General features: G+C 46.9%; 1 protein-coding gene across 1 annotated transcript in view; it reads left to right on the top strand.

Annotated features, from left to right (window-relative positions):
* ZNFX1 (zinc finger NFX1-type containing 1) overlaps positions 1–14027 on the top strand; it is a 69895-nt gene that overhangs the window by 38956 nt on the left and 16912 nt on the right. The window contains exon 7 of the mRNA XM_077459198.1: positions 11342–11450. Within this exon, the coding sequence (XP_077315324.1) occupies positions 11342–11450 (109 nt within the window). The remainder of the gene's footprint in view (positions 1–11341; positions 11451–14027) is intronic.

Below are 14027 nucleotides of genomic sequence, written 5' to 3'. Positions count from 1 at the left end.
CTGGAGAAGAGACTAGAGCTATTCTGTTTGATAATGGTAGCAATAAGGTAGTTTAAACACATAGCAGCCATTAGTACTGAAGAGTTAATATATCACATGTTTGATAACCTGCATTCAGCAGTGCAGGATAACTGAATAAACATGTAGGTAATCCTATAACAGTATAACAGCAGCTGAGCACTATTGTCTTGTGCACCATGTGGTGTGCCTTACCACCTGAATGCCTCATGGCCAGCAGGAAGTCCAATGAATGTCCATCCATGGAGTCATGATGAAAGAGACACTTGTATAATCCCTAGAGACCAGCATCCTGCACCCCAATACCTGGATTATGGGGGAGGCCTCCCACTTATAGGCAATTTACACCTGAATGGAGGGAGCTTCGCCACAGGAGAGGCTGAACATGTGCAGCTAGGCCAGATGAATCCGGCAAGGGGAGGGCAAAAATGAAAAATGTATTTTAAACGGCTGCATAACCAGTTGAGCATTGGGGACAAAAAAGAGAATGCTGCCTTGATGGAAGTGATTTAGTTATATTGCATAACCGGTCCTGTGATTGGACGGGGGGGAGGAGCTGGCCCATTCATGTATGCTGTCATGCTTGTGTCAGGAAAGTGAAATATCCCCTAGACCCCCCCCCCCCCCCCCCCCATTCATTTCTAAGCACACTTTAATGTTTGAAAAATAGATGTAATTTTTGTTTTGTTTTTAACAGCCCACCACAACACATGGCATGTGCACTGTGGTGTGCTGCAATGCTGATGCCTTACCTGCTACTGTAATAGCCATACAGGTGATTCATTATCCAGCATATCAGTAAAGGCTCCATGCACACTAGTGTTTTTTTAAGCTCTTAGAAGCTTTTATTGGAATTTTTTTCCTCTGCTCCTAGAAGCTAAATAGTGTTATTCTATGTGCCCATGCACACCACATTAGACTATCGGCTTTTAGAGCTTCAGCATCTAGAAGTAGAAAAATAATAGTTTTTGTAGAGTTTTTGGCAGCGTTTTCCCAGCAGACAAAAACGCTAAACACTCCTAAATGCTTATAAACGCTACTAAAATGCTCCTAACAGCCTTTTTCTAGCAGTTTTTTTTTCTTCATGTACTGTAAAAATGCTAATAAAACACTAATGCTTCTAAAAGCTACTAAAACACTACAAGAACTGGCACAAAACCGCTATTAGCGTTTTTCATCCAGCGTTTTTTGAGCTTATAGAAAACGCTATTGTGCATGGAGCTTTAATGTGATCTCTCAGGTGTTTAATGTGGTAACAACTGTTTGATACAATACCAATGATAAATGTGCTTGTATCAATCTGATTGCATGTCCTGGCAAAAGCTGGGGCAAAGATATTGCTCTGAAACATGTTCTGTTTGACTGATGTGACACAAATAATGGTTCCTATGAAATTATTATCTGCAGAGCTATTTGTATTTTTCTCAACCTGCCCTTTTTTGTTATTGTGAATTAGATGCTGTGAAATTGGTCAATGGGGATTTGAAATAGAGAAAGGTTGATATACGTTAGATTCAATGAAAATGTTGAAACAATCAAGCATCCAGTTTGATCACGTATGGCCAGCAGTAGTCACAATGTATGAAGAACATCAATCGGGTAAATTGACATCTGATTGGTTGTTTATCATTCATTGTTTTATGCATTGATTGTGATTATGAATATTAATTTTTAACATTCCGTCATTATATGTGGTTTAAATACTAATACCAGGATCCCTCTAGCTCTCACAGTAAACTCAGCGATTTGCTGTGCAGGCCAGTGTCCGAGTCAGCACAACTTGTTATTTTCTTATTTTTTTAATACATTTTATTTAAAGTATCACCTAGGAATTGATTTTTTTTTCTTAACAGAAAAATCTTTTATTGAGGTACATGAGCACGGACATAGAAATGTAGACAATCAAGAAAGCATTGGTACACAATGTATACATCAGCAATAGTGGACTCAGCGGCAAATAATACGGAAGTAAAGGTTCCAAACCCAGCCTTCAGATTTATGCCACGAACTTCAATGGGGGGGGGGGGCAGGAGTGCTCCCCAAGTCAATACAGAGAAAATCGGGGGGTACAGGAGGAAGGGGGATAGGAAAGAGAGACAGTAAGGAAGGGGAGGGGGGGCGAGGTGAAAAAAAAAAGCGAGTGGTAAAAACAGACAGTTAAGCCTGACCTGTCTGTACACATGCGTAGGCTGAGATGCATTGCTTCACAGCCACGGCAATTTTAACTTGGATTGTAGAGTTTGACAGATGGCACCACCTGTCAAAGTTGACCATTGGAGCCACACCGGAACTGAGAGCCTAATACTTGGCTTGCAGTTGTGGCTTAGATCCGCAATTTAAAATTGCCATTCAGCAAATAAAAGAAAAAGTAAAAAAAAAAACAAAAAAAAAAACAACAAAACAGATGTCAGGAGGCAGTAGTGGTGCTTCCTGAATGCCTGTTAACCCTTGCTATACCGTCAGCACTGTATTTAACGTGGGGCAAATTGGGCAGCTGCCCCAGGCCTAGTCTTTGGGGGGTCCAAAGCAGTTGCCCCTTGAGCCTGTGCTGGCCGAAAATTGGGGCCCGGTGATAGCACATCAGAGCGCCCTAGGGAAGCAGTGCTGTATTTCCCAGCCAGCAGAGAGGGAGCAGGGCTGAGAGCTCCACTGACACTCTGGCCCCACCCCATGCAGCCTCTATGCTTGGAAAGAAGTGGCTGTAGTAGGAGCTCACTGGGATTCCTGCCCCCACCCTGCTAGCTGGGCCGGATCTCCACTGAAGCTCTGACTCCACCCCATGCAGCCTGTATGCTCAGGAGAAAGCAGCTGTAGTAGGAGCGGAGAGCTGTTTGGGAGCCCCGCCCCCGGACCTCTGAACATGCATGGTGAGCCATTACCTGCAGTATGTCTGCACTCCCTGACTGTCTCCTGCAGCAGGTCTGCACTCTCTGACCGTTTCCTGTAGTATGTGTGCACTCTCTGACTGTTTCCTGTAGTATGTCCGCACTCTCTGACTGTCTCCTGCAATATGTCCACACTCTCTGACCTTCTGCAGTATGTCCGCACTCTCTGACCGTCTCCTGCAATATGTCCACACTCTCTGACCTTCTGCAGTATGTCCACACTCTCTGACCTTCTGCAGTATGTCCACACTCTCTGACCTTCTGCAGTATGTCCACACTCTCTGACCGTCCCCTGCAGTATGTCCACACTCTCTGACCGTCCCCTGCAGTATGTCCGCACTCTCTGACCGTCCCCTGCAGTATGTCCGCACTCTCTGACCATTTCCTGCAGTATGTCTGCAGTGATCTGCTGTAATCTCTAGCAACCAATCAGTTAGCAGTAATGGTGTGCTTAAACCTCTAGCAAACAATCAGTGAGCAGGAATGATGTAATGTAATCTCTAGCAACCAATTAGCAAGCAGAAATTATGAGTTCTAACCTCTAGCAACCAGCCAGTGCACAGAAATGTGCTATAACCTCTGGCACCTAATTGCAATTGCTGCATGATCTACTGCAGTAAACTGATTTTGAGTCTACCTGCTTTTTTTTTTTTTGTATGTCTCAGAATGGGGGAGGGCCCAAGAAAATGTTTGCCCAGGGTCCAATCAATATTAAAGATGGCGCTGTGTATTGTTCACTGAAAAGCTATTCACCATGGATTACTTTTCAGAGAGCAGTATGCATTACTGCCAGTGTGAAAGGACACTTATGTAGATGTTCAACAGCCCTAAGGCTGCTGCCTGGTGCCGTTATCTTGGATATGATCTCTATAGTTTTATATTTTGCTCCTTTTGCTGGGAAGGGTGAAAGGGCTGGGTCAGCACAGAGAATAGTTAGACAATGTTGCACTGCAGTAAAAGGTGTATGTTTTGCACATTGGTGTGCTGTTTTGCCATTCATTCATAATGGTGCCATTGGATGTGCGTTGCCGTGCACCTTTACATATGGTATCACACTACTGTGCATTGTGGTCAGGGCTGGTGCAAGGATTTTTGACACCCTAGGTAAAACCTAGTTTTGCCGCCCCCATTAGCTCCACCCCTGACTCCATCCCCTTTTTCCTGCCCATGTGACAGGAGGCAGTGTAACGACATATTTGGCGACCTATCGCAGTTTGCTACAGAATTGACGTTCCTTCGCCACCATCTTGCTACACCCCACACTCGTCCACAGTAAGGATACGCTAAGAAGGGGGAAAACGGAAAATGTTGCTACACCCACCAGAGTTTTGCATTTTACACATATTTATAACAGTAACGTTAGTTTATATAGTGAAATACATTACTTACAACTCTGACTACTTAGATCTTGAATTTTAAAAGCAGAGGCAACCCTGCTCATCTCACAAGTTTGCTAATCTGACAGAAGTTCACTGCTTTTAAAATTCAACATCTAAGTAGTCAGACGGAGATGTAAGTACTGTATTTCACTATATAAACTAACTTTAAAATGAAAAACTCCGGTGGGTGTAACAACATGTCCGCTTTCCCCCTTCTTAGTGTATCCTTACTGTGGACCAGTGTGGGGTGTAGCAAGATGGCGGCAATGAGATGTCACTTCCGTAGCAAACTGTGAGGTGCCGCCGAATATGTCGTTACAGCAGCGTTATACAGGAATAGGGATGAGCTTCGTGTTCGAGTCGAACGTACGTTCGACTCGAACATTGGCTGTTCGTCCGTTCGGCGAAATCTGAACTCTTGGTCCGTTCGCGTCAAAATTCGTGTGGCGCGCACGGCCCACAATGCACTGCGATGGCGCAGTGCATTGCTGGCTCATGATTGGCCAAGCATGCACTTAGACCCCGCATACTTGGCCAATCGCAGCGCCAGCAGCGAGGAGAGCCATGATTGGCCACAGGCAGGATGCCTGTGGCCAATCATAGCTCAGGCTGTGTAGTGCACACCCCACACTATATAAGGCCGCCTTTGAGGCGGCCTCGTGTAGTGTGTTGGCATCTGAAGCAGTGGGTGTTCTGTGTACCTTCAACACAGTTACACACCAATCGTTTTTGGCTGATTTCCTATCTTGCTCTTGTGTAGTGGTTATTGTCTGTGCCCTGACCGCAGTATACACTACTATATTCACCTCACCTATATAGCTAGTGATCTAGCTTTAATAATAGAGCTTGCAGTCAGTAGTGTTAGGAGATAGTGCGTGCTGTCTGCGTGCTCTGTACCCAGTACATACCGCTATAATCCACCTACATAGCTGTTCTCTATTTGAGCCCAATTGCCATCTGCAGGAGTTATTGGAAGTTGTGTGTGCCTCCAGCACAGCACAGTATACATCTGTATATACCCCTTTATCTCTGCTGTTTTCTGGTTATTGTCTGCGTGCCCTGACCGCAGTATACACCGTGATATTCACCTCACCTATATAGCTAGTGGTCCATCTTTAATAATAGAGCTTGCAGTCAGTAGTGTCAGGAGATAGTGCGTGCTGTCTGCGTGCTCTGTACCCAGTACATACCGCTATAATCCACCTACATAGCTGTTCTCTATTTGAGACCACTTGCCATCTGCAGGAGTTATTGGAAGTTGTGTGTGCCTCCAGCACAGCACAGTATACATCTGTATATACCCCTTTATCTCTGCTGTTCTATAAAAAAGGCATCTGCAGGAGTTAGTGGGTGTTGTGTGCCTCCAGCACAATATAAACTACCCAACTACTGTTTTACCCAACTCCCTTCAGGCCATTACCATGTCTGGAAGGTCAGCAAGGAGAGGCAGACAGGCGCGAGCCAATAAAAGAGGGCAAGCAGGCTCTGTGTCTAGAGACAACAGTGCTGGTCGTGGACGCGGTGCATTGTCATCAGCACGTGGCCATGGGACATGCTTGTCCTTCTTTTCTGCAGCTGGACATGTTGAACCGCAACATGCCAACGACTTGGTAGAGTGGATGACCAAGCCCTCTTCATCCTCCTCATCCTCTCTCACCCAGTTTCAGGGTAGTAGCAAAGCAGCTGCCAACGCATCGTCTTCCCTCCTCTCAATGTCATCATCAGTGACTCCTTCCCTAGACCCACCACGTCCTCCTGAGGAGTCTCCTGAACTCTTTGAGCACAGTGTTGGGTACATGCTCCAGGAGGATGCCCAGTGTTTGGTGGGCTCTGATGATGACACTCAGCTAGAGGAAGGCAGTAGCGTGAGAGCAGAGAGAGGGGATGCTCAAGAAGGACAGCAATCTGGCAGTCATGTTCCACAAGCTGCAGCATACTGCCAGGTTTGCTACAGCGATGAAGAGGGAGGGGATGATGAGGGCACTGACTCCACGTGGGTGCCTGGAAGGAGGGAGGAGGAGGAGGAGGAGGCACATGTCCAACGAGGCAGGATGCCCTCCGGGGGCCAGCTTAGGGGCAGCACACCGACTGAATCACACCGAAGAGCTCCGCCTGCGCAGAGCGCTTCCTCTGCGCGTTATTCTAAAAGTTCTTTGGTGTGGGCCTTTTTTGATACGAGTGCATCAGATCGCACCGCTGCTATTTGCAACATATGTCTCAAGCATATCTCACGTGGCCAAAACATCAGCCGCTTGGGCACCACATGCTTGACCAGACATATGTTGACCTGCCATGCAGCTCCTTGGCAAGCGTACCTCAAAGACCCACACCAAAGAACAAAGCGGACCTCTCCTTGCTCCTCATCAGCTGGCATCTCCAACCCCACTAGACCTTCAGTCCTCTCTGAAACCTGCTCTGAGAGGAATGAAGGTGTAGAATTAGGTGTGTCACAGCCAAGTGCTTCCGGGAACTCTGCTAGTGGTACACCCACGTCCGATTATAGCAGGCAAATGTCCCTGCCCCAGCTGCTGGACCGGCGGAAGAAGTTTACTCCCAGCCATCCACATGCCCAGCGGTTGAATGCTAGCTTGGCTAAATTGCTAGCACTTCAACTGCTGCCTTTTCAGTTGGTAGACTCGGCCCCCTTCCGTGAGTTTGTACAATGTGCGGTTCCTCAATGGCAGGTCCCCAAACGCCACTTTTTCTCACGGAAGGCGATTCCGGCTCTCTACCGGCATGTGGAAGGCAATGTCCTTGCCTCGCTGGACAGGGCGGTCAGCGGTAAGGTGCATATTACCGCTGACTCATGGTCCAGCAGGCATGGACAGGGACGTTACCTGTCTTTCACGGCCCATTGGGTCACTCTTCTGGCTGCTGGGAAGGATGCAGGACAAGGTGCAGTAGTGTTGGAGGTTGTTCCGCCACCACGCCTCCAAAATGCTACTATTGGTTGTGACACACCTCTCTCCTCCACCCCCTCCTCTTCTTCTTCCTCCATGGCCTCTTCCAGTGCTCTGTCCTCAGAACCAGCGGTGCTCCGTAGGCGTTCCAGGGGCTATGCAAGTACGCAGGCAAAACGATGCCATGCCGTGCTTGCACTGGTTTGTTTGGGGGACAGGAGCCACACTGGGGCGGATGTTTTGTCAGCTCTGCAGGGGCAGGCCGAGAGGTGGTTGACGCCATGCCAGCTTAAGCCAGGAATGGTGGTTTGCGACAATGGCACCAACCTCCTCTCCGCCCTCCGACAGGGACAACTGACCCATGTGCCCTGTGTAGCTCACGTCCTTAACCTGGTGGTGCAGCGGTTCTTGGGCAGGTCCCCCGGCTTACATGATGTCCTGAAGCAGGCCAGGAAAGTCTGTGTGCATTTCCGCTGATCATTTAATGCCTGTGCTCGGCTGGCTGAGCTCCAAAAGGAGTTGAATCTGCCCAAGAACCGCCTTATATGTGACATGCCCACCAGATGGAACTCAACATTGGCCATGCTGCAGCGGCTGCACACGCAGCAGAGGGCCATCAATGAGTACCTGTGCGACTACGGCACCAGGACAGGGTCAGGGGAGCTTGGTTTTTTCTCACCACGCCAGTGGGGCATGATCAGGGATGCATGCACTGTCCTGTCACCATTTGAGGAGGCCACAAGGATGGTGAGCAGTGACAGTGCATGCATCAGTGACACTGTACCTCTTGTCCACCTCTTGGAGCATACGCTGCGTGGAATAATGGACAGGGCACTTGAGGCAGAACAGAGGCAGGAAGAGGAGGACTTCCTTGCCTCTCAAGGCCCCCTTTATCCAGACAGTGTTCCTGCTGTGCCACCCATCACACAGGAAGAGGGTGAGGAGGAGGAAGAGGAGGAGGAGGATGATTGTGTCAGCATGGAGGTGGAGGCTGGCACTCAGCATCAGCATCAGCAGCAGCAGTCTTATAGGGATGATTTACAGTCCCAAGAAACACGTGGACTTGTACGTGGCTGGGAGGAGGTAGCTGCGGATCATGTTGTCCTTAGTGACCCAGAGGACTCCGGACCGAATGCCTCAGCTAACCTACGCTGCATGGCCTCCCTGATCCTGCAAAGCCTGCGGAAGGATCCTCGTATTCTTCGGATCAAGGAGAGGGACCATTACTGGCTGGCCACTCTCCTTGATCCACGGTACAAGGGTAAGGTTGCCGACCTTATCTTGCCATCGCAGAGGGAGCAGAGGATGAGACATCTCTGGGAGGCCTTGCAGAAAGCTCTGTGCAACGCGTTCCCAGAGACTGGGAGGTTACAAACTCCTGGTCCTGGACAACGTGTTGCTGAGGCATCGGTCAGAAGGAGCGGTGGAGAAGGTGGCCGTCTGACTGATGCTTTCAGACAATTTTTTAGTCCGCAGCCCCAAGGTATGATTGGTTCCAGCACCCATCGCCAGCGTCTAATTTACATGGTGCAGGAATACCTAGGGGCAAGGTCAGACTTGGACACCTTTCCCACCGAAAATCCTCTGGCTTACTGGGTCTTGAGGATGGATCACTGGCCAGAGCTTGCACAGTATGCAATTGAGCTACTGGCCTGTCCTGCATCCAGCGTTCTTTCGGAACGCACCTTCAGTGCTGCTGGTGGCTTTGTTACCGATCACAGGGTGTGCCTGTCCACCGAATCAGTTGATCGACTGACCTTCATCAAGATGAATCAGTCTTGGATCACCCACAGCTACCAAGCACCTGAAGCTGATGTAACCGAATAATTTTTTTTGAAATACCACATCCCTTCAAGACTGCCTATGCTGATGCTGAGTGACTGTCCTGTTATTTTGATTGTCTATCCTCTTCCTCCTCCGCTGATATGTTGGAAGAACATTTTTGGTTCTGGGTGATGCCAGCAGCCCAATTTTTCTGCCCCTGTTTAACAGGGGCGTTTAATTACAATTTTTGCTGCAATGCTTTGCAGCAGGGCTAATTCCTGCAATAAAACTAGAGTATATGGCAGAGGTTGGAGTGTGGTGGCACCAGCACCAGTGCCTAAGGCCCAATTTTTCTGCCCCTGTTTAACAGGGGCGTTTAAGTACAATTTTTGATGCAATGCTTTGCAGCAGGGCTAATTCCTGCAATAAAACTAGAGTATATGGCAGAGGTTGCAGTGTGATGGCACCAGCACCAGTGCCTAAGGCCCAATTTTTCTGCCCCTGTTTAACAGGGGCGTTTAAGTACAATTTTTGATGCAATGCTTTGCAGCAGGGCTAATTCCAGCAAAAAAACTAGAGTATATGGAAGAGGTTGCAGTGTGGTGGCACCAGCAGCAGTGCCTAAGGCCAAATTTTTCTGCCCCTGTTTAACAGGGACATGTAATTACAATTCTTGATATAATATTTCACAGGAGGGCCCCTTCCTGTGCCCACCCAGAGTAACGGTGAGGACTTATAGTGTTGTGGCACCAGCACCACAACCACCAAAGGTCAATTTTTCTACCACTGTTCAACAATGGCATGTAATTACAATTCTTGATATAATCGTTCACAGCAGGGCGCTCCAGCGCCCACCAAGTTTTACTTTGAGGGCTTACAATGTTGTGGCAAAACCAACACCTTGTTCCGCCATTTCTGCAGAGCATATAGGGCAGGCCCCTAACTTTCAAACATCCAACTTACAAACATCTCCTACTTGCAAACGCAAGGAGACAACAGCAAGTGAGATGAAAAAAGATGGACGACAAAACAAATTATACAGGGGTGATAACCCTTCCCTATGTTTTCCAAAAAGCTTAAAAATAGTTTTTTTGACTGGAGCTACACTTTAAAAATGTACCAGTTGAAAATTACAAACAGATTCAACTTAACACAACAAACCTACACAGTCCCTGTCTTGTTTGCACCGCCTGTATACTGCTGTTCTGAGTATATAGGGCCTGGGGGCCACACGCATTTCCTTTTTTTAATATGGGTACGGGGTTCCCCTTAATATGCGTACAAGACCCAAAGGGGCTGGTAATGGGCAGGGAGGGCTACCCATGCCATTTTTCTCAATGATTTTCAACCATATTGCAGGAACCAGATATAACATTAAAACCGCAAGCAGTTTTAAATAGTGTTATTTCCGTTTAATGTCATTTTGTGCAGGGACTGTTCTAAACACGGGAAACACGTGGCACTTCACAGGCATACTACAGACACCCCCCAGGCACCATATTTAAAGGAATATTTAACTTTTTTTTTTCACTTTCACCGTCATTAAAATCAGTGCTCCCGCCAAAACGGACGTTTTTAAAACTTTTTTTTGCATTGACCCATGTCCCCTGAGGCAGGAGTCAGGTCCCCAAACCCTTTTTAGGACAATATCTTGCATATTAGCCATTAAAATGAGCACTTTCCATTTCGAACGTTCGAGTCCCATAGACTTCAATGGGGTTCTAACGTTCGTAACGAACGTGGGGTCCGTTCGAAGGTTCTGGTGCGAACCGAACCGGGGGGTGTTCGGCTCATCCCTATACAGGAAGCATCGGCTCTGCATCCTCTAGAGCAGGCTTCAGTGCTGCGCCTCTAATTACACTACCTGCCAGATGGAGCAGTTGCCTGAGACTGGCTGTTACATGCTGCAGTCTGCAAAGCAAGCAAACACGGAGCGGCTGGGCACCCCTAGGCAGCAGTGCGCCCTAAGCGGCTGCCTAGTTTGCCTAGTGGTAGCACCGGCCCTGATTGTGGTGGGCTGCATTATAAAAAACAGTACATGCACCTTTTATGGTGTGTTTCGGTAAATTAGACAGCCCATTAAATGAAGAGGCTGTAATAACACCAAACGCTTTATATAGCGAAGAGGAGACAGGGGCATGCTGGTCAATATATTCCCTTTGAGATATTGCCAAAATGAGAGAAATCTCTCTATAAAACAAATTTTGTAAGTTAGATATTTCTCATGAAAAATTAGAAAAACAGATTTTTGGAACATGTAGTATTATGGAAAACAGGCAGGGTTGCTTGGTATAGAACAGTTAATGCTTTGTGTTTTTACTGACTTATAGCTACAGAAGTCTCCCTTTACACTATATAGGCTGAATAAAGCTTATTAATTTTAATTTCTTTCCAGGATAATGATGACTTCTACACTCCTGGGAAAGGAAAAATGTCAATGATTGTTGAATGGCTTGGGCTTGGATCTTCATATTTTATTCAGAGAGCAGATCCGGCTAGAGCAGGTAATGTGCATCCCTTATGTATTCATACATTAAAGAGGCCCTGTCAACAGAACACACAATATATTTTTATTTATAAAAGTTATGCCCCGTACACTCGATCAGAATTTTGGTCGGAAAAAACTCTGATAGTTTTCCCGATGGGATTTCGCTCAAGCTGTCTTGCATACACACGGTCACACCAAATTCCGACCGTACAACACGTATGACTAGAAAAAGGAAGTTCAATACCTGATAGCCAATAGCTTCCATCTCATAGTTGAATGTGAGCATGCATGAGTTTTTGCGTGTTGGAATTGCATACACACGATCAGAGTTTTTCCTTCGGGAAAATTGAGAACATGCTCTCAAACTTTTGCTGGTGTGAAATCGGCCAGCTAAATTCCAATGGAGCATACACACGGTGGCATTTTCCGATGAAAAGCTCTCATGGGTCTTTTGCTGGCCGAAATTCCGATCGTGTGTACACGGCATTAGAATAGTGAAACCTCAACCCTCAGAGAACGCTGTTCATTATGTTATTTATTTGTAGGCTTCTTTTTTTAAATTAGAAGTGAAGAAGAAATTCCGATCGTGTGTACGCTGCATAACAGTGCTTTATGTAGGATTATTGTTCCAAATGCACCCTCAGCATATGTAAGCAGAAGCGCTGAGGTTCTGCTAAGGAATAGATCTCTGAACACTGGCTCAGCTGTCAATTTTATTGCCATGAGGGAGTGTGCAAGAGAGCAGCTCCCAATAACAGCCTCAGCACAGGTTGAGGCTGTGTTCAGTTGTAGTTCTCCTGCATACAGCCTCAGCATTGTCAATGATGTGACTGGCTGGGGGAAGAGGAGCAGAGGGAAGCTGGAAAGAGAAGAATCTAACATACCCATGCCAGATTCTTCTAACTTCCTCCAAATTTTGGAATCTGTTAAAAGCTTTGCCTAGAAGGGGACACTAGTGCGTTCACATAAAACACTGTGATTGATAATAAAAATATTCTGTTGGATCTGGTGACAGGATGTCTTTAACCACTTCAATACAGGGCACTTTCGCCCCCTTCCTTCCCAGCCCAATTTTCAGCTTTCATCGCTCTAGCGCTTTCAGTGACAATTGCGCAGTCATGCTACGCTGTACCCAAATGAAATTTTTATCATTTTGTTCGCACAAATAGAGCTTTATTTTGGTGGTATTTATTTACGACTCCGTTTTTTATTTTTTGCGATATAAGCGCAAAAAAGCGGAAATTTGGAAAAAAAAACAATATTTTCTTTTTTCTATTTTAAAAGAAATCCAATAAAATCAAATTTTGTCATAAATTTAAGCCAAAATGTATTCTGCTACATGTTTTTGGTAAAAAAAATTCCGTTAAGTGTATAATAATTGGTTTGTGTGATCACGGACATATGTACGCAAATGATCATGTACATATGTGTGCAGGTGATCACGTACATATGTGTGCAGATAATCATTGGGACATGTGATTTTAGTGGGACATATGTGGGGGACATGTTTTTATTATTAGGGACATGTGTTTTTATTATTTGGGGACATGTGTGGGGACATTGTGTTTATACTGTGTGGTGTGTTTACTGTGTGGTGATTTGTGTGTACACTAGACTGGTGATCAGTGAGTAAAAAGCTGTAAAAAACAGCTCATACTCACTGATCATCAGCCGGCTATCCTCTCCTCAGCGATGACTTCTGTGTGAGGAGAGGAGGAGCCGATTGCCTAGCAACCGGCTGTTTGTTTACATCACATGACGGCCGTGATTGGACACAGCCGTCATGTGATCAGGAGGGACAATCACAGAGCCCTCCTGCCGATCTGAGATGCGCCGTGTCCGGGTGACACGGGCGCATTGGGATCGCGCCGCTGCGCGGGCACGCGCACGCGCGATCCCGCTCCTTCTGATGGACGTTCCTGAACGTCCTATCAGGAGTAGACGGCTCCCACCAGGCCGTATATGTGCATTGGCTGGGTGGGAAGTGGTTAAAGTGTTTGTTAACCCAAAAAAGAAATTAGTCAGATTCTGGTCCCTTAAAGTAGATTACACAGCACAGTGCCTGTGCTGTGTAATCTACCCCACTCTAAACTGTAAAAAAAACTCCCTGATTCTGCCACTTCTTGTATTCCCTCTCTATACTGACCACGATAACCAGAGCTGCTCAGCCCTGACCACCGTGGTCAGAATAAGTCCCTCTGTCACACTTATCTGTTCTCTCACCCTCACCCCCTCCTTCCTGCCTGTCAGCTATGTCTCTGTCTCCTTCACTGAGTCTGGCTGCAACCGTTTTAACTGTGGGCAGCTGAAGCTTCTGCCTGTTCACTTCCTGGATTTACAGAGACACACAGAGGCACACCTCTAGCCCTGCAGCTCTTATTGGCCAACTTATCACTCCCCCCCCCGGCAAACTCTCATGCCGCATACACACAGTCGGACTTTCCAGCAGACTAGGTCCGGCAGACCGGAACCCGTCAGACAATTCGATCGTGTGTGGGCTCCAGCTGACTTTTTTTCCCCAAAAGTCCAACGGACCTAGAAATAAAACAAGTTTCAAATCTGTCCAACAGACTCAGCCTTCTAGCCTGCAAAC

Source organism: Lithobates pipiens, unplaced genomic scaffold (genome assembly GCF_037356315.1).
Source record: "Lithobates pipiens isolate NorthernLeopardFrog02 unplaced genomic scaffold, aLitPip1_a1.2 Scaffold_28, whole genome shotgun sequence".
In the NCBI taxonomy this organism is placed as follows: domain Eukaryota; kingdom Metazoa; phylum Chordata; class Amphibia; order Anura; family Ranidae; genus Lithobates; species Lithobates pipiens.
The sequence above is the reverse complement of the archived record's forward strand: the minus strand, read 5'-3'. Positions and strand labels throughout refer to the sequence as shown.